The 21680-nt window shown below is 37.2% G+C and overlaps 1 protein-coding gene across 4 annotated transcripts in view; it reads left to right on the top strand.

Annotated features, from left to right (window-relative positions):
• RNF214 (ring finger protein 214) overlaps positions 1–21680 on the top strand; it is a 44852-nt gene that overhangs the window by 5004 nt on the left and 18168 nt on the right. For all 4 annotated transcript variants that reach the window (XM_070473539.1, XM_070473536.1, XM_070473537.1 and 1 more), the window contains exons 4-6: positions 301–360; positions 3465–3605; positions 6636–6775. In XM_070473539.1, coding sequence (XP_070329640.1) covers positions 301–360; positions 3465–3605; positions 6636–6775 — 341 coding nt within the window. The remainder of the gene's footprint in view (positions 1–300; positions 361–3464; positions 3606–6635; positions 6776–21680) is intronic.

Raw genomic sequence — 21680 nt, 5'->3', positions numbered from 1 at the left:
CGTAGAAAGAAGAATGGGCAGAATAAGTTGTAGGGGGCCAAAATTCCTGTTTCAGCCTTGGGGTTGTCTCTCCATCAGTTGTTGGGTCTCATTCAGGTTATTTTGTGGGATAAGTGCTTAATGCAGCCTGGATGTCAGAGGGCATTTGCCAGAACTACAGTTCTTTTTCTGTGAAGCTGAAAGAACAAAAAGTTAATTTCTCAGTTACTTGTGACAGATTTCTCAGTGAAAGGACTATATAATTCTGCCTTTTAAAATGTCTCTGAACAGTTCTGAATATAATTGTTTCTTTCTTTATAGACTGACTTTAAGACAACTGATTCAGAGGTAAACACAGATCAAGATATTGAAAAGAATCTGGTGAGTAGTTAAACTGTCGTTACTGGTCTATGAAACTGTTAATGCGGAAGATCTAGAGTCACATCATCCCAATTGGAAAAGGTGCAGGAATCTCCTTTATAAAATTCCTGAGAGATGGTCAGCTAACTTCTGCTTGATTACTTCCAGAGATGGGATGCTTACTACTCACAAAGCAACATACCGCATTTAGAAAATAGATCTTACTGTTAGATCTTATTATGGGGTGAGAACAGAACCACTAAAGCTTCTTGTTATAGTTCTCTCCTGAGCTACATAGAGTATATCTAAAACGTTTTACTTGTTAGCCCCCAATATAGTCAAAGTGGTGGTTTTTTTTTTAGTGCCTTTTGCTCTTACCTCTCAGGTCTGAACCTTTCCAGGTGAAATGTCCCCAGATGTTTTTAACATTCTTCTTCGTGTATTTTTCAGTTTTTCATCATCCTGACTTCTTTTCCACCTCGAGAGGTTTCATCTTCTCAATGTTTCTTTTAAAATGTGATCTTAAGAGCTAAACATAGTAATGCACATACAGTATAATTACTTCACAATACAATGGGACCCTTGTTCTCTCTCTCATTCTAGACACCATTTCTTAAGCTGACAGCAGCTTGTTTTGGCCGTCTCGTCACACTGTTGAGCTTTCACTCAAACTCCATCATGTCTTTTTCTCATGTATTGTTTAGTTGTGTCTTCCTATTTTACTACTAGGTAATTGGTTTTTAAAACTTAGAGAGCTTCACATTTATTTTTGTTAAAGTGGTCCCCTTGATCTGTCCCTGGCATTTTGTGGCAAAAACTTCTACCTTGTATGTGTGTGAATATCTGAGCATTTATTTTTAAGAGGAAGGATAATGTGCAGAAAGGCACCCTTGGTTCAGGAAGAGGTCTTTAGGATAAGATATGTTAGTTGAGTGGAAATAAGGAGGAAAACCAGTTAATATTTTGTTGTTGTTTGTTTTTGAATTTTTTAGAACAGTAGGTACTGTTGAGGAAAAGTATATAAGAGGAAATAAAGTAGATATTTGGCACAAGTCAAAGAAATTGAGGGGCAGAAAGAAGTCAGTTATTGGAGTGTGTTAACCACATGAAGCCAATAAAAACTTTTAAATAGAGAGTAGCAACTCAGGAGTTATTTATAACAGGCAAGTAAAAAGATACCAGAGATGAGAGACCTGATGGCCATGTGCAAGCTGAGAACGAGGCTAGACAAGAACCTCCAAGGGGAGGAGGAGAAGTTGTCTTTTCTTGAGCACTTACTCTAGACACTTTACACGTAGTATTTATTTGGTCCCCACAGTTGTAAGGTGGAGTTGGGATGACTATATAGCAGTTGAAGAGGCCAACTTAAGAAGTTGCAGATAAGCTTTAGCATCAGTCTGAAATGGGTAGAGACTTGCAAGCCACTGGACTGAAGGAGGCCCAGGGTTGTGGTCTCTTTGGCTATGTTTTTATAGGTGGTGATGTGGGCCACATGCTTTAAGAAAGGCAGTGGAACTAGTCAGGTATGTAGCTGGATGGCAGTGCAGGGAACTTTGCTGTTGTTTTATTTGCTACCCTCTTCATGCACTTACAATAATTGCCCACTGCCTGCATTTCAAATTGGGCCTCTGGGCTCTCAGAACCAATTAGCCACCAGTGAAACAAAGTAGCAGTGTGTAACCCTTTGGCTTGGAGAAGAAGTGGATCAAGTAATTTCCTATACACCTCTGAGTCATCAATTTGCCTGTACTAATGGTGTGTCCTTGAAACTTCCTTCTGTGAAGACTTGAGTTTTTTTTTTTTTCTGCATCCTGTGTTATATATAAAGATGCATTATGGACAAAAAAGTTTCCGTAAGAAAATAGAGAAGAAAAGAATGCTCTTATTTACTAGTTTCATCAGTTGGTTCTTAACTTTTTTTTTTTTTTTAACTTTTCTTGGGTTAAGATCTTTCAGAATCTTTTGAAAACTGAATTCTCCTCAAAAAATTTTGTACACACCTATGCATAGATCTTAGATTCAGAAAACCTTTAAAGTTATGATGCTAAGGAGTCATCTGTTTAGGGAGCCTTAGTCACATTTCAGTATCTGGACTAAGGACTAGCTTATCCCAAAGCTAAAGTCCCATCTTGAGAACTTCTGTTTTTTTTTTTTTTTTTGGTCATAGGGTGATAAGTTTTCCCCCATTCACTTCTAAAACCTTTCTTTTCTTTGAAAATAGTTATCATCTAGTGAATGAATTCAGTTTAATGCTCTGTTTAAGTTTTACATGGGCTATCTTGTACCAGATGTGTTTTAAATTGACCCTGTAAGTTTTCGTGTCCCTTTGAAAGCTAACCATTACTTTTCTTGATTTACTAATGTCAGGAAGGCAGAGCTGAACTGTGGCCCATAAAAGCTTTACTCCTGCTCCTACTTTATGTAAGAACTTGCCAATTTGTCCAGTCTGAATCACAAGTCCCCCAGAGCACTGGTGGGTTTTTGTCAGTTTTTAGTGCTATTGACCAGTAAGGAATCCAGTTTCTGGATGCATTTTGAGTTCTTTGTTTTTGCTCATTCTTCTTCTTAATAGATGATAAAATACCTTATTTCTCTTATTTCCTAGAGCAGAGGAATAGTTTATGTAAGAATCAGTTAGTAGAGATCTTAGGCTTTCTAGGTGAGCTGGGCTCTTTTGTAACTGCTCCCCTCTGCTGTTGTAGTGTGAAAGCAGCCAGTAAACCGTTGGGTATGGCGACGTTCCTGGAAAACATTTACTTATAAAATCAGACGATGGCTGGATTTGGCCCATAGGCCATGGTTGCCACCCACATCTTAGGGCAATGTTGTACAGCAGAATTTCCTTTCACGATGGAAGTGTTCTTTATGTGTGCAGTCTAGCATAGTAGCCACTACTCACACAAAGCTACCAAGCACTAGGAGTGTGGCAAGGTGACTGAAGAGCCGGCTGTTTACATTTTCTTATTCTAATTACTTTAAATTTACATAACAGACAGCATGGCTAGTAGCTCCAGTATTGTACCCTGCAGCTTAAGAGCTCTGCATGATGCCTTGAACAAGCCTATGGTGAATGTTTCTTGCAGCTAAATTGATGAATTCAACTCCTTTTCTGTTGTTACCCATAGGATAAAATGATGACAGAGAGAACCCTGTTGAAGGAGCGTTACCAGGAGGTCTTGGACAAGCAGAGGCAAGTGGAGAATCAGCTCCAAGTGCAATTAAAGCAACTACAGCAAAGGAGAGAAGAAGAAATGAAGAATCACCAGGTATCCTGCTTATATTAAAATTGGCAACAAGTAAAGCTATAGTCCCTAATTAGACTTTAACCTTGTTTTCAAATTAATAGAAATAAAAAAGCAGTGTGTGTGTGTGTTAAGTCGTTCAGTCTTGTCTGACTCTGCTACCCCATGTACTATCCCGGCCAGGCTCCTCTGTCCTTGGAATTCTATGGGGAAGAATACTGGAGTAGGTTGCCATTCCTTTCCTTCTCCAGGGGATTTTCCCAACCAAGGGAGCGAACCCAGGTCTCTTGCACTGCAGGCAAATTCTTTACCATCTGAGCCACCAGGGAAGCCCTAGCGAGGCTAGGTTAAAATGACCTAAAACATACTCACATGTCCTTTGACTAAAGGATAACAACGTATTTGAATTAAAAATTAAAACAGTCCCTAGGAACAAAAGGTGGAGTAAACAAATTTCATTGCACAGGTGAGCTGTGGACATGAGCATCACAAATCACATCCCCCAAAGGCAATCTGCAAGTAACTTTTTAATCGTTATCATAGAATTTTAAGTGTAAACAAGAACTTTGAGGGCATCTTGTCCAAATTCTCACTTCTATTTTAATTCAGAATATATTTAATGTATTTTGTTGATGTAATTGGTTGCCTACCTGGAAAGTCATTTGATTAGATTTTTATCTCATACTGTATTTAAAAATACAATTCTAAGTGGATTAAAAATATACATTGAAAACTGGAAAAAAATTTTAAGATAAAGAAAAATTTAGGAGAATATGTATGTACCTTAAGTTGCAAGAAGTCCTCTTAATCCAGGCAGAAAACCCAGAAGATTTTTTAAATTAATTTAATTATATATAATTAAAATTTTTGATATGGTAAATGATACAGAAAACAGTCAAAAGATCAATATTAGATTGAGAGAAAATATTTCTAGCAGATCTGATGAAGGATTTAAGATCCGAGACACTCTGAGATTCCTACAAATTCGTAGTAAAAGCCAAATAGTCTAAAGAAACACCAGGAAAGCTTATTGTATTACTTTTCTATTGTAATAGTTTCCTATTGCTACTGTAGCAGATTGTCCTGAATTTAGAGCTTAAAACAACACGTTTATTGTATCAGTTCTGTAGGTCAGAAGCCGGACATGGGTGTCACTGGGCTAAAATCAAGGTATTGGAATGGCGGCCTTCCTTTCTGGGGACTTCAAGGGAGAAGACATTCCCTTGCCTTCCTGGCTTCTAGAGGCTGCTTGCATTCCTTGACCTGTGACCCCTTCTCCCTCTTCAAAGTCAGCCATGTTGCATTTCTGTAACCATTCTTCCCTAATCACATCTTCCTTTGCTCAGGACAGGGGAAGTTTCTCTATTTTATAGAACTATTTGTGATTAGATTGGACCCACCCAGGTAATCCAGGATTCTCTATCTTTTTGTTAAGGAAGGTAACAGAGGTTCCAAGGGGTAGAACACAGACATTTTTGTGAGGCAGGGGCTATTATTTTGCTGACAATTATAAACAGTAATTCACAGAAGAGGAAAAGCAAATGGGGAATAAATATATGAAAATAAACTCAGCCTTACTAGTGTTGATTCATTCATACAACAAATATTTTTTGAGTTCCTCATCTAGTCCCTGAAGATTTAGTGGTAAACAAAACATAGTCTTTGTCTTCATTGGATGTTTATTCTAGTTGGAGGAGACAGACAATGAAAACAGTAAAAGAATAGGAGGTGGTAAAATGCTCATTAAAATTACTAGATACCTTTCCTCCCTCTTTCCCATGAGATTGGGCAAAACAAAATAAGCTGTCAAGGGTAAGAAAAAATGAACTCTTCTTAGACATTGGTAGGAGTGTGAATTGTTAACAATTTTTTTTTAAGAAAAGAACTGGGAATTGTTAGTTATATTTTAAAATGTATATACATCTTGACCTAGACTCCTCATTATTAGAAGTCTACTCAACAGAAATAAAAGGTTTTTGTATGAAAGTATAGACATAGAATGTTTATTGTAGTACAAGAAAACTGGGATAAACCTGATGGACGCTTTTAACAGAGTGGCTCAATTGGCTAAATACATCTGTCATGTCGTGTTATGCAGCTGTTTTTTAGTTTGGTGTATACTTGCTGCAAGTATGCTCATGTCAGGAGAACAAAGCAAGATGCAGAATAATGTATATAAAATTACCTCATTATAAAAAAACAGAAAAGCAAAGAAATACATATGTAAGTACACATGTTGGTGTGAGGATGGAGAAAGTTGCGAAAGCATAGTACAAAACACTTTAACACATTGATTACTTTATGGGTGGAATTGATGTGAATTAGAGATGACTTTGGCCACCTGGTACAAACAACTGATCACTAGAAAAGACCTTGATGCTGGGGAAGATTGAAGACAGGAGGAGAAAGGGATGACAGGCGACAAGATAGTTGAATGGCATCACCGATTGAATGGACATGAGTTTGAGCAAGCTCTGGGAGATGGTGAAGGACAGGGAAGCCTGGCGTGCTGCAGTCCCTGGGGTCTCAAAGAGTTGGACACAACTGAGCGACTGAATAAGAGATGACTTAAATTTATCACTTTTTAATTTTTGACTTATTATACATATAGTCAGATAATTTAAAAAGAACAGTTAATCCCTACACATAATAAAGTAGAACCATAACAAAACAAAGCAAGACCATATTTGTTGGAAGTAACAAACTCCCACCCTGTACAAGAATGCCTTTCTCAGCAGTCTTGATAGGTGTTCATTCAGCCTTTATTTGAGCACCAGTAATAGAGAGATTATTGCTTCACAAGGCAGCAAATTCCATTTTTGAACAGTTGTGATTCTTAGAAATTCTTTCTTCTGTTGAATTGATATCTGCATTATTATTTACTCCCTTATATCTAAGTACTGGCTTTTGGGACTACTCATGAACTAGATTCCTTCAGTTCACTCTAAATTCACTAAAGTCAGTGTTAATTTGTGATAGTTGAAAGTAACCTTCAGACCAAAAGAATTAATTCATTTCCTTCTTTGTGTGTGACTATAATTGTGTGGGACTCAGGAGATATTAAAGGCTATCCAAGACGTAACAATAAAGCGAGAAGAAACGAAGAAGAAAATAGAGAAAGAAAAGAAGGAATTTCTGCAGAAGGAGCAGGATCTAAAAGCTGAAATTGAGAAGCTTTGTGAGAAGGGCAGAAGGTAAATGATACTGTTAAGAATAAAAACGCTGTGTGAATGTGTGTGTTTGTATATAAGAGGCCGGTTCTGTTTGTGTTTCTAGTTCCTTTTCTTTCCGTCTTAATTTTTATTTGAAAAACAAGTGCACAAATTAATATCCTCTAGTAATTTTAGCTTTTTCAGCACCCTGTGTTAAATTTAGCAAAAAGTGTCTCAGGAATTCATTAATGCATTGGAATGATAGTAGTGAATTGCTTGGTCCCAGGTATGATCAAGATTTTGGTATATATCTAGCACCTGTTTCACTTGCTTTATCTGATATTTTACAGTTTAGATGATGAGACTACTTTGATTATATTTTTGTTCAACACCAAAAGCAAATTTCAAAAGTAGCCTTGTAAGCGGTTTGGAAAGCCATTTAATGAATCTGTGTCCTTTTCAGGGTACTGCAGCAGGACTAAGGTGGACATAAAATTCAGGCATAGTTTCAAATTTCCAGGTTTCTTCTTGTGACCTGTTTGGAAATAAAAATAGCTGAAATGAGTTTTTATTTATCAAGAAATTCTTAGCTTGCTAATTTGTCAGAGAGCTAAGTGGAAAGTAGCAGGTTCATTTGCCAAATCATTTTTCAAGTATGAGAGATGGTAACTATGAAAGAACATTTTAGAATATCTGGGGAAATTTGAGTTTGAACTACATATTAGGTAATACTGTATCAGTGGTAAATATTTTGGATGATTATGGTATGTGATTACATAGAAGTATAAGAGATACTTGCTGAAGTTTTAGTGGTTAAGTGTCATAATGTCTGTAACTTTCAGATAGTTCAGAGAGAGAGGTAAAGTAAACGTGGCAAAAAGTATAACAGCTGGTGGATCCAGATGAAGGACATATATTTATTTATTTTTAGGAGATATGTTTATTGTACTCTTCTATTAACTTTTATGTTGGTTTGAATTTTTCTTTTTTTTTATTATTTATTTTTTTGGTTTGAAATTTTCAAAGAAAAAGCTGCAGGGTAGATATAGGGAGGAATTAGCCAGGCAGTGAGTAAGGAAAAAGACATTGCAGGCAGGGGACCTACAGAGGAGAGAGAATAACAACTGAGATTAAGTATACAGGAATGAGGCTAGTAGAGAAGTCAGAAGTCAGATCACAAAGGCTTATATACTTTGTTAAGGAGTTTGAGATTTTTCCCTGATAGACTGAAGAATTTGAATTACTGGATAGGAAATTAAGATAGTTTCTCATTGATATTATATAAAGATGAGTTTACTTAATAGAAATCTGCTAAGTGCTTTGTACTATTTGAAGGTAGTCACTGTTTTATAAATATAATTAAAAAATTTTAACAAAGACACCATGAGTTGACAGAAAAGTAAAGGACCAAATATTCAGTTTGGTCATAAATTTGATTTCTGTTCTCCTTGACACCTGACTGCTTTACAATGACGTTGCCTTGCTTTTGAGGGGACCCTGTCTAGACCCCAGCTTCGAGATTATTGCTGGTATATTAGAAAGGTGTGGCTGCCAAGCTAGTTCTTTTCTAGCTCCAAATTTCTTTTCAAGCTCCCTGCCTTGAATAGTGACTCATCAAGAATAACAGCAAATAGGGCTCTTCTTGAATAAAGATGGTGAGCTTACATTTTAAAAGACAACGTCAAAAAAAAAAAAAGACGTCAGTTGATTCAGAGGTAGCTTGGGACAAGTAGCAGAAAAATTGCAGTATCAAGCAAGATCCTTTTTTTTTTTTTTTAAATGCTTTGAGCTTGCCTGACGAGCTTGTGATAGGTAAATAGCAGATCAGGGGAGTTAATGTTGGAAGCATTACTTTGGATGTGATATAAGAGTTTATACTATATTGAATTGACAGTGTGCATGAGGATTCCTTTTGGAAATTCCTTACCAAATGCTAGTTTGTTTAACTGATAGGCTTTGAAGTCCTAATAGCCTGTCTGGCCGTCAGTAAGTTCTGTGAGTATTTCTTAGGTGCAAAGCAGTGAGCCAGACTGTTGCACCATCCTATATTTTGACCACAGCCTTCAGTCCTTCCAGCTTTCTGTCTTATTCCCAGTAAATGTACACTTTGACCACATCAGATCCTTTTTCTTGTTTGTTGACCTCATTACATTTTCCACTAGTCCTCCAGCTCCCTGGAAGCGATTCTTTCCCTAGCCCACTGAGACTCAAAGTCCATTACTGGAATTACTTTTTTACCATTGCCATCAATTCTGCTGAAACTTGTTCCTTTCTTTTAATTTTTTTCATAGTACTCCAGTCTTGGCCCAAGTTAGCCACCTGACATCTCTTTTCTTATAGTTGGGCCGCTGAGTTTGCTGGAGGAAATCTTACCACTGTGCATCTTGAGGCCAGAATGAGTTTGACTTTTAGACACCCAGATAGATCCTCAGGGCTCCCTCTTCCTCTGAGGGCTGTCCCTGTCTATTACTTCTCTTTCTAAACTTTCCATTTCCACCATTTCTCTCATTAGTTTTAGCATGTGAGCTTGTCTTTTATTTCACTGAAAAAATAGGGGCCACTGAGTAAAGCTTCCTTCTGTTTCCTATCAGCAGACGCATCCATACTTTCTTCCTGTTCTTGTATCTGAGTCTAAACTTCCTACTTGTGTGTGAATCCTGTTGCCTCTTGTTTCTCCCAATTTTCCGTAAGTGGCACTACATCCTCTTCCAAGGCCTCAGCGGGAGAAACGAGTCATTCCTCTCTCTTAGCCCCTCTCCACCACATGTGCTTTACCATGTCCTGTAGATTCTGAACATTAGGGATCCCTCTCCATTCGCTCTGCCACTCTTACTTTAGGTTTCTATCCCTTCTTCTAGATCTGAAGCAGGCTACTGACCTTTCTTTGCCTCCATTCTCGTCTGTCTAGTACACAGCTACCATAGAAATCTTTCTAAGGTATGGATCTGGAAATGTCATTTCCCTGCTTAAAATCCTTCATAATTCCTAGGATAAAGTTTAAGCTCTGTATTTAGTGTAAGAAGCCCTTAATTATCTAGTTCCTGTTTATGCCCCCAGCTTATCTTTTGGTGGTGGTGGCTTAGTTGCTCAGTCTTGTGTCTTTTGTGACCCCATGGACTGTAGCCTGCTAGTTCCTCTGTCTGAGGGATTTCCCAGGCAGGAATACTGGAGGGGGTTGCCATTTTCCTCCTTTTCCAGGGGATCTTCCTGACCCAGGGATCCATCCCGTGTCTCCTGCATTGGCAGGCGGATTCTTTACCACTGAGCCACTAGGGAAACCTGATATACTTTTTAGCACTCCCCCAAACCACCATTGGAGAAGAGAAAGGGAACCCACTCCAGTATTCTTGCCTGGAGAATCCCTTGGACAGAGGAGCCTGGCGGGCTGCAGTCCATGGGGTCGCCAAGAGTGGGACATGGCTGAGCAACTGAGCACATAGCACAGACCACCACACTGGTTTGTACCCAACTGCTGCATGTAGTATCCTGCGCTCTCTTAAAACTCAGCCTGTATCAGCTGCTCTAGAAAACTTCCCCAGCTGCACCCCTTATACACCCCTTCACACACTGTGCCCATTTAATTTAGATGATTCTCTTCTGTATTCATCTAGCATGGTGTGTATATTCCTTTCATAACATTGACCTCTGATGGTCCTTCTTGTTTCCTGGAATGTTTCCCCACATTATATAGTTAGCTTTTTGAGAGCAAGTATTTCAATTATCTGTTGCTTTCTTTTTTTTAAAAAAAGCGCTCAATTCTTTGGGTTGATTCTCAGATGGATGGTTTTTCTAGTCCCCTTTGGAGACATTCTTGTAGCTTTAGTTTCATGGCACCTGGGGCTGAAATGTCCAAGATGACCTCATTCATATTTCTGCTGCCTTGGCAGGGCCACCTGAAAAGCTGGGCTCAGGTGGGACCCTGGGATGTCTAGGATTTTCTCTCTCTCTCTCTTTCCATGTTGTCTCAGGACTCTGTCCTCTCCAGGTGGTCTTTCCTGCAAAGGGGTCAGGTTTCTTACTTGGCGGCTCAGGGCTTCCAAGCGTGCAGAAGTCCAGAATTTCTTAAGGCATAAACTTGGAACTGGCACAGCACTACTCCTGTGGCATTTTGTTGGTTAACGTGAGTGATAGGGCCAGCCCAGATTCAGTGTGGGAGGGGACTGTGAGGAGGAGGCCTGGTTCATTGGGAAGACTCCGTTCCTGGAGATTTGCTACCGCGGCAAGTAACACATCTTGTTTAACTTTTTCTGCTCGGCAGTATTATCTAGGTATGGAAAATCACATGCATGCTCAGTTGCTCTCAGTCGTGTCTGACTCTTTGCAACCCAATGGACTGTGGCCTGTCAGGCTTCTCTGTCCATGGGATTCTCCAGGCAAGAATACTGGAGTGGAGTGCCATTTCCTCCTTCAAAGGCTCTTCTCAACCCAGGGATTGAACCCGCGGCTCCTGTGGCTCCTGCATTGGCAGGTAGATTCTTTATCACTGAGCCATCTGGGAAATCATAGAAGTTATATAAAAACAGAATCAGTTCTAATGAGATGGATGAAACTGGAGCCCATTATACAGAGCGAAGTAAGCCAGAAAGATAAAGACCATTACAGTATACTAACACATATATATGGAATTTAGAAAGATGGCAACGATAACCCTATATGCAAAACAGAAAAAGAGACTCAGGTGTATAGAACTGACTTGTGGACTCTGGGAGAAGGCGAGGGTGGGATGTTTCAAGAGAACAGCATTGAAACATGTATATTATCTAGGGTGAAACAGATCACCAGCCCAGGTTGGGTGCATGAGACAAGTGCTCGGGCCTGGTACACTGGGAAGACCCAGAGGGATCGGGTGGAGAGGGAGGTGGGAGGGGGGACCGGGATGGGGAATACATGTAAATCCATGGCTAATTCATTTCAATGTATGACAAAAACTACTGTAATGATGTAAAGTAATTAGCCTCCAACTAATAAAAATAAATGGAAAAAAAAAAAAAACAGGAGTAACATAACTGAAGATGTTTTAGAAATATGTGAAGAAACAAAGGCTAGGACATGAGCCAGTAAACTCTTAGAATAAAGTGAGTTTCCAAGAATTATTATAAGATTAATAGTGGCTGAATGAAAAGGGAAAATTGGATTTAGGAGGACTTGGTATCCAATTATTTTAAGGATTAGGATGGAGGGAGAAGTCAAAAATAACTACATTGTTTTACCCTGGGTAACTGTACCACCATGGACAGTAACTGGGAAGTAGAATACCAGTTCTAAATTTTGAGGATAAAGTAACATTTTTGATGATTTGGGATGCACAGGTTTAAATACTTAGTAGACAATTTGAAATGGGAGACTTGAATACAGAGAAGATGCTATATCTTCATTTGGAGTTGCATATAAGCAACAATTAAAATAATGGAAGTGAATTTTCTGTGGGAAAAAGTATAGAGTAGGGCTCAGTTCTGAACTTTGCAGTTTGGGAGTAGAAAGAGGAAAAGAAGGCAAAAAGAATTACCGGAGAAAGACAAGGAAACTGTTTAGAATAGTAAGTAGTATAAGGTTTCAAAGGGAGAAGGTAGTTAACAGTGTCAGAAACTGTAGGGTATAAATGAGAACCAGGTCTCAGTAAAGGCTATTGATAAATATTAAATGTAAATAGGGATTTTTAGGCAGGGGAATTAGGTTATTGGATTTATTTCCTCCCCTAATATTTTATTGTGAAAATTTTCATTCATAGAAACTGCAACTATTGTACATTAACTCTCATGACCTAGATTAACAACAGCAGTTAACATTCTGTTAAATTTGTTTTAACAGTCTTTCCCTCTGTCCATTAGTCCATGTTATTTGTTTATGCATATTAGAGTAAGATGTAGTCATCAATAATTTCATCTCTAAACTCATAAATGTGTCTCATTTATATAATTTGTGCTTCGTTTTTTTGTGGTAATAAATCATATATGCAGTTAAATATATAAATATTAAGTACACCATTCATTAAGTTAAAAAATTTATTTATTTATTATTTATTTTTGGCTCTGCTGCATCTTCACTTCCGCACAGGCTTTCTCTAGTTGTGGTGAGTGGGGGCTACTCTCTAGTTTTGGTCCGCAGGCTTCTCATTGCGGTGGCTTCTCTTGTGCAGACCACAGGCCCTGAGGCACATGGGCCTCAGAGTTAGGGCATGTGGGCTCATTAGTTGTGGCTCCTGGGCTCTAGAGCACAGGCTGAATAGTTGTAGCTCATGGGCGTAGTTGCTCTGAGGCATATGGGATCTTCCCGGATCAGGGATTTGCACCTGTGCCTCCTGCATTGGCAGGCAGATTCTTTACCACTGACTGAGCCACCAGGGAAGCCCCAGTCAGTCAGTTTTGACAGTCAGTATATCCCTGTATAATCCAAATCCCATCAAGGTACAGAGAATACTGTCATTAAATCAGGTAATTCCTCATGCACCTTCTCTGTCATTCCCTGTCTTTATGCTTCCAAAGGTAACCACTCATGAATTTTTTCTTTGAAGACTATTTGCATGTTCTGGAATGTCATGTAAATGAAATCATACAACATTGTACTCTTTTGTATAAGACTTCTTTCATTTAGCATAGTGCTTTTGGAATTTTTCATGTTGTCTTTTTTTATGCTTGTGTAGTATTCCTCTTGTTAATATACCAGTTTATCCTTTCTCCCATTGATGGCAAGTAGCAGTTTCCAGATTTTTTACAATTATGAATAAAGCTGCTATGAATATTCATGTACAGGTCTTTGTGTGATCATATGATTTTTATTTTTCTTCAGTATATTCCTTGGAATAGAATTATCGGGTTGTAGGGTAGTAGGTATATGTTTAGTTTTCTAAGAAAAGGCCAGACATATTTCAAAGTTTATATGACATTTTATACTCTATTACAATGTTTGAGAATTCTGGTTGCTTCATATCCCTGCCATTCAGATGATTGTGCAATAAGTAGTTCATTGTGGCTTAATTTGCATTTCCCATTAGTCATTAGGGTTCCCTGGTGGGTCAGTGGTAAAGAATCTGCCTGCAGTGCAGGAGACCTGGGTTCAATCCCAGGGTCGAGAAGATCTCCTGGAGGAAGGCATGGTAACCCACTCCAGTACTCTTGCCTGGAGAATCCCATGGACAGAGGAGCCTGGCGGGCTACAGTCCATGGGGTTACACAGAGTTGGACACGACTGAAGCGACTAAACAGCAACAACAGCAGTGACTAATGATGTTGACCACTGTTTCCATGTGCTTATTGGCCATTCATTTATCTGTTTTTGTGAAGTGTTCTGTCAAATATTTCCCCATCACTCCCTTTTTGCAGGGCAGAGGTTGAGGTTTTGGCTTTTTGTAACTGTGTAGTAGAATCTTGTTACATATTCCGAATATAAGTCTTTTGTCAGTTACATGTTCTGTGAAAATTTTCTTCTACTCTGATTTATCTATTCATTTTAAAATTGCATCTTTTGGTGGCCAGAAAATTTAATTTCAGTGATATCTAATTTGTTAAGTTTTCATTTATAGTTATTGTATTTTCTGTCCTAAGAAACCTTTGCCTACTCTGAAGTAGCAAAGATGTTCTCTGTTTTTTCATGGGATTTTTTTTTATCATTTTAGCTTTAATATTTATGTCTGTGATCCATCTCAAATTAATTTTTGTGATTGGTGATGAGTAGGAGTTGAAGTTAATTTTTCCTCATGTTAATATCCAGTTGTTTTGGTACCATTTGTTGAGAAACGTTTCTTTCTTCATTGCGTTGCTTGACACCTTTGCCAAAAACCAAATGGCACCATGAGTCATTTATATAAATAGTGGGTTTATTCTGGGTACAGTACTAATCCATTGCACTGATATATTTGCCTATCTTAATGTCAAACCATAGCATTGTGATTATTATAGACTTATAGTAAGTCATGGGAGCAGAGTATGCAAAATCTTCTGCTTTTTGTTCAAGATTACTTTGGATATTTTAGGTTGTTTGCATTTACATATGTGTGTGTGTGTGTATATGTGTGGGTGCGTATATATGTATATATATATATGACGCAGCTTATCAGTTTCTATAAAAACACCTGATTTTCTGAGAGTTCTTAATATGAATGGATGCATAATTTTTCAAATGGTTTTTCTGTATCTATTAAAATTATCAAATGTTTTTTCTCCTGTATTCTATTAATATAGTGAATTACATTGAATTATTTTCAAATGTTAAACCATTTCTCCATTCTTGGGATGCAACCAAATTCAGCAAGATATATTATTGTTTTTATGTATTGTTGAATTTGACTCACTGGTATTTGAAAAGGCTTTTTATGTCTGTGTTAATTGAAACTTTTATGGTCTTAATTGTTGAAACTTAGAATTATCCTTTAAATTTAAAAAATGAAATTTTAGATATAATTTATGTAGAATAAAGTTTCTCTATATTTTTATTCTAAAATATTTAGTTATATCATTTGCTGAGGGGGCAGTGTTAAAATCTATGTGATTATAAATTTTTCTCTTTTTCCTTTTAATCCTGTCAATTTTTGTTCTTATATTTTGAAGCTGTGTTGTTAGATACATATACAATTATTATTATTATGTGTTCTTGATAAATTGTCTTCATCATTGATATTGACATTTTATCTTTATAAAATGTCTTTATCTTGGTTATAATCTTAGTATTTATTTTATATAATATTAATATAAATATTGCAATTAGATATGCTTATTTTTTACATAGTATATATTTTTCCATATTTTACCTTCAACCTATCAACATATAATTGGTTTTTTTTTAATCTATTCTGATAAGATTCCTTTTATAGGCTTTTAGTATATTTGCATTTAATACAGCTAGTGATATGATTAGATTTAGGTCCACTCTTTACTGTGTAAATTAAATATTAATTCATTGACTATTCTGTAGAATTCTATTTTAATTTGGCCTTTTTCACCCTGAGTACACATCTATTTAATTCACTGTCAAAATGCATCATAAACACAAATTATGTGCCTGGTGATTATGCCATATTAGAAAGATTTATAATTTTATTGGATAAAATATTTGGAAAATTTTCATAGTCTTAATTGCTGAAACTTAGAATTTTTCTTTAAATTAAAAAAAATTTTTGCATATAATTTACTTATAATAAAATACCCTTATTTTAAGTTATATTTTGTTGAGTTTTGACAGATTAATCACACATGTTAACACTAACACAGTCAAGGTATAGCACATACCATTACCCTGAAATATTCCCTGTATTTCTTCTTAATCACTCTGCTTCCTCCCCTCCATTCCCAGATGAACACTTTCCTTCACTGTTACTATATTATACTTATCTTTTCTAGACATAAATTATTTATTTGACTGCACCGGGTCCCAGTTGTAGTACTCAGGATCTTTGGTTGTGGCATTCAAACTCTTATTTGTGGCACGTGGGATCTAGTTCTCTGCCCAGTGTTCAAAGCCTGGCCCCCTGCATTGGGAGCACAGAGTCTTAGCCACTGGATCACCAGAGAAGTCTCGTCACTTACCACATTTTTGAGATTCATCTATGATGTTGTGATGAATGTGAACTATATTAACAGTTCATTACTTTTTTTAAAAAGAGACTTTATTTTTTTTATTGTAGTTTGAAGTTTACAACAAAATTGAGAAGGAAGTAAAGAGGGCATATGCCCCCTGCCCTCACACATGCACAACCTTCCCTTTATCAGTGTCACTCACTAGAGTGGCACATTTTTTACCAAAGGTGAACCTGCAGTGACACGTCATAATCACCCAAAGTCCATAGTTTACCTTAGGGTTCACTCTTGGTATTATACACCCTATGATTTATAGATGTATAATGACATATATCCATCATTATACAGAGTATTTTTCACTGCCCATCCTCTGTCCTCTACCGGTTCATCCCACACTCCCCCACTGATTTTTTTATTGTCTCTGTAGTTTTGCCTTTTCCAGAATGCTATATAGTTAAATCATACAATATGTAGCCTTTCAGATTGGCTTCTTTCACTTCGTAATATGCATTTGAAAGTATGCGTTTTCATGGTTTGATAGCTCATTTCTCTTTAGCATCAAAGAATATTCCATTGTTTGAATGTACGATAGTTTTTTCTTTATTCATCTACTGCAGGATAATTTGGTTGCTTCCAAGTTTCGGCAGTTATGAATAAAGGTGCTATAAATATCCATGTGCAAGTTTTTGTATGGACATAAGTTTTCAGCTCCTTTAGGTAGGTACCAAGAAGTGCGATGGTTGGATTGTATGGTAAGAATAAGATTAGTTTATAAGAAACTGCCAAATTGTCTTCCAAAGTGGCTGTACCACTTTGCTTTCCCAGCAGAAGCAAATGAGAGTTCCTGTTGCTCCACATCCTTGCCAGCAGTTGTTGTTGTCAGTGTTCTAGATTTTGGCCATTCTACTTGGTATATAGTGGTATCTCATTGGTGTTTTAATTTGCATTTTCCAGACAACAAGTGATGTGGAACATCTTTTCACATTTTCATTTGCTATCAGTATATCTTTTTTGGTGAGCTGTCTGTCAAAGTCTTTGGCCCATTTTTTCAAATCTTATTTTTTTTTAACTGAGAGATTATATTTTTAATTTAATTGTATTCTTATATTTTTGGCTGTGCCACATGGCCTGTAGGATCTAAGTTCCGCAACCAGGGATTAAACCTAGGCCACAACAGTGAAAGCCCGGAGTCCCAACAGGGAACAGACCAGCAGGGAACTCCCCTATTGTTTGTTTTATTGTTGAATTTTAAGAGCTCTTTGTATTTTTTGGATAACATTCCTTTGTCAGATGTGTCTTTTACGAATATTTTCTCTCAGTCTGTGCCTTGTCTTCTGTTATTCTTGATACTGTCTTTTGCAGAATAAAAGTTTTTAATTTTAATGAAGCCTTATTTATCAGGTATTTCATGGGGTCATGGACATCTTTGGTGTTACATCAAATTCATTTAGTTTTCTCTGATGTTATCTTCTAGGAGTTTTACAATTTTGTGTTTTATGTTTAGGTCCATGGTCCAACTTCTGTTAATCTTTGTGAAAGGTGTAAGGTCTGTGTTTAGATCCATTTTTTTGCATGTTGATGTCCTCTTCTAACAGGCTTCCCAGATGGCTCCAGTGGTAAAGAACCTGCCTAACAGTGCAGGAGACATAAGAGATGCAGGTTCGATCCCTGGGTCAGGAAGATCCCCTGCAGGAGAGTATGGCAACCCACTCCAGTGTTCTGGCCTGGAGAATCCCATGGACAGGGGAGCCTGGCGGGCTACAGTCCATAGGGTCACAAAGAGTTGGACAGAACTGAGGCCACTTAACATGTCCACATCTAACTATTTGTTGAAGAGACTCTTTGCTCCATTTTATTGCCATCACTCCTTTGTTAAAGATCATTTGACTGTATTTATGGAGTTCTAGGCCCTCTGATCTGTTCCATTTATCTCTCACGAATACCACACTGTCTTGATTCTATAGCTTTATAGTACGTCCGGAAGTCAAGTAGCATCAGTCTCCCAATTTTGTCCTTCTCCTTCAATATTGTGGTCTTTTGCCTCTTCTTATAAACTTTAGAATCAATTTGTTGATATCCATACAATAACTTGCTGGGAATTGATTGGGATTACACTGACTATAGATCAATTTGGGAAGAATTGACTTTTTTTTGGCTGTGCTGGGTCTTTGTTACTATTCATGATCTTTCTATAGTTGTGCCAAATGAGGGCTACTCTCATCGTTTTAGAAAAGCAACTGACTTTTGTATATTAACTTCATGTCCTGCAAGTTTGCTTTAACCACCTGTTAGTTCAAAGGTTTTTTTGTCTATTCTTTCTGATTTTCTACATAGACGATCATGTCATGTGCAAACACAGACAGTTTTATGTCTTACTTTCCAATTTGTATACCTTTGGTTTCCTTTCCTTGCTTTATTAAATTAGCGAGAACTTCTAGTATGATATTGAAAAGAGATGGTGCGAGGGGACATCTTTAGCTTGTACCTGATCTTGGAAAAGCTTCCAATTTCTCACTCTTGAGTATGATGTTAACTGTAGATTGTAGATAATCTTTGCCAAGTTGAGAGTTCTCCCTATTCCTAGTTTACTGAGTTTTTATCATTAATGGGTGCTGGATTTTGTCAAATGCTTTTTCTACATATATTGACATGATCATTTGATTCTTTTCTTAGTCTTATGATGGATAATTTTAGTTGATTTTCTTAATGTTGAACTAGGCTTGCATACCTGGGATAAATCCCACCTGGTCAAAATCCTTCTTATACTTTTTTTGTATTTGATTTACTAGTATTTTGTTAAGGACTTTTGTGTTTCTGTTCAGGAGAGATTTTGGTCTGTAGTTTTTTCTCTTCTATTATTTTTGTCTGGTATTGGTATTAGGGTAAGATTGCAGAGAATTGGTTTAATATTTTCCTTAAATATGTAGTAGAATTCACCAGTGAACCCATCTAGGCCTGGTATTTTCTGTTTTAGAAGGTTATTAATTATTAAGTCAATTTAAAAAATAGATATAGGTGTTCATTTCTTTTTAATTCTGAATATAGTCCATTGTGTGAGTATCTAGCAATTTTTTTATTCAGTTGAAAATGTTGTTTTAATATTAACTGTCTCCTATAATTTTTTTTTAATTTTTAATTGGATGATGATTGCTTTACAGTGTTGTGTTGGTTTCTGCCACAGAATAATGTGAATCAGCCATAAGTATACACATGTCCCGCCGCCCTCCCCCATCCCACCCTTCTTGGTTGTCACAGAGCACAGGTTAAGCTCTTGGTGTTGTGCAGCAGCTTTCCACGGGCTATCAGTTTTACGTATGGTGACATATATGTTTAAATGCTGCTCTCTGAATTCATCCACCCTCTTCTGATGTTTCTGATGAGAACGCAGTAACGATTGTTTTGTTTCTTCTGTGTGTTATGTCATTTTTTTCCTATGGTTTCTTTCAATATTTTATCTTTGGTTTTCAGCAGCTTGACTTTGATTTTCCCAGGTATGGCTTTCTTCCTTTCATTCCTGTTTTAAGTTTTCTCAACTGCTTATTCTATAAAGTTATATGTTTCACCATATTTGTGAAATTTTGACATAATTTTCAAATATTTTTCCTGCCTCACTCCTTCCTTTGCTTCTGGGACTCCACTTTCACATATGTTAGAACTTTTGATATTGTCCTGTAGCTTATGGAAGCTCTTTTATTTCTTTCTAGTTCTTTTTTACTGTTCATCATATTGGATAATTTCCATTTATGTATCTTCAAGTTTACTTTTTTTTTTGGCCATGCCACACGGCATGTGGGATCTTAGTCCCTTGACCAGGAATCAAATCTGTGCCACCTGCATTGGAATTGCTGAGTCTTAACCCCTGGAGCACCTGAGAAATCCTACTTTTTATTATATCATTTCCAGTTTCCAGTCTGCTGTTAAGCCCATGCATTGAATTTTATATTTCCAATATTGTGTTTTTCAGTTCTTTCATTTCCATTTAGCTCTTTTTTTTTTTTTTAATGGTTTCTCTTTCTCCACAAAACTATTCTTACCTATTCACTCCTTGTGAGCATATTTTTATGTTTTTCTGCATAGTTAAAATAAGTGCTTTAAAACTTTGCCAGCTAATTCTTGCATCTTGGTCTCCTTGGAGTCCTTTCCATTGACTGCTTGTTTTTCTTGACCAGGATTCAGAATCAAAGTATTATTCTAAATAAGAAACTAGACACAAGAGGTATGCACTGTATGATTCTGCTTTTGTGAAGTTCTAGAACAGACAAAACTATAGTGAGAGAAAGCAGATCACTGGTTGTCAGTAGCTCAGGGTGGAGGGAAGGGATTGGCAACCATGTAGTAAATATGTAAGGTTTTGCAGACCACACAGTCTCTGTCACAACTACTCAACTCTGCTGTTGTAGCATGAAAGCAGCCATAGACAATATGTAAATAAAATGAGTATGGCTGGTTCCATTAAAAGTTTATTTGCAAAACCAGGTAGCAGCCAGAATTTGATCTACAGACCATAGTTTGCAGACCCTACTTTTGAGTATGGATCATGTTTCCCATTTCTTTATATATTGGTAATTGAGGGTTGAGTCCTGAGTATGTGAATAATATGTTGCCGAAACTCTCGATTCTGTTGCATTCTTCCATAGAATCTTGTGGTTTGTTTCTTTTTTAAAAATTTATTTCATCAGGCTATTTCCTGGGCTTAAACATCGTACATACCTGCTTGGTAGGCAGCAACTGTGGTCCCTGTTCAGTTCATGTATCTGTAGATGAGTTCCTTGGAGTCTCCTCTGTGCATGGGTGGTTCAGGGATCATCCAGAGATTAACTCGATTTACATGCAGAATTGGGGCCTCCCTGTCCATGACGTTTATCTTTCGGGGGTTTCTCCTTCACTTTCCAGCTGTTGTGGCAGCTCGCAGTTTTACCCTTTCTGTTCTTGAACTGGTAAGGCTTCAAAATTCCTATCTCAGCTTTAGTTCTCAGCACAGAGCCATCTGGGGTTTGTCTTTAGATGAATGATAACTAGCCATAAAAAACAGAAAACAACAGTGATGTTCACTTCCTCCAGTTGTCAGGTCTTCTCCTGGTTTTTGTTTGTTCTTTAGTATCTTTAGATAGGTGCTGTTTTACATTTTGTGTAGAACTTATGGTTTTTTACCTGCAGAAATTGTTGGTCTATTAGGAGCAACTCTGACAGGCTGAATGAATCCCAGGCTGGAATCAAGATTGCTGGAAGAAGTATCAACAATCTCAGATATGCATATAATACCACTCTGGTGACAGAAAATGAAGAGGAATTAAAGAACCTCTTGTTGAGGGTGAAGGAGGAGAGTGAAAAAGCTGTCTTAAAACTCAGCATTCAAAAAATTAAGATCATGGCATCTGGTCCCATCACTTCATGACAAATAGATGGGAAAAAAGTAAAAACTGTGACAGATTTTATTT

The sequence above is a fragment of the Odocoileus virginianus genome, chromosome 10 (assembly GCF_023699985.2).
Source record: "Odocoileus virginianus isolate 20LAN1187 ecotype Illinois chromosome 10, Ovbor_1.2, whole genome shotgun sequence".
NCBI classification, from domain to species: Eukaryota; Metazoa; Chordata; class Mammalia; order Artiodactyla; family Cervidae; genus Odocoileus; species Odocoileus virginianus.
Note: the sequence above shows the minus strand (reverse complement) of the source record. Positions and strands in the feature narration are given on the sequence as shown.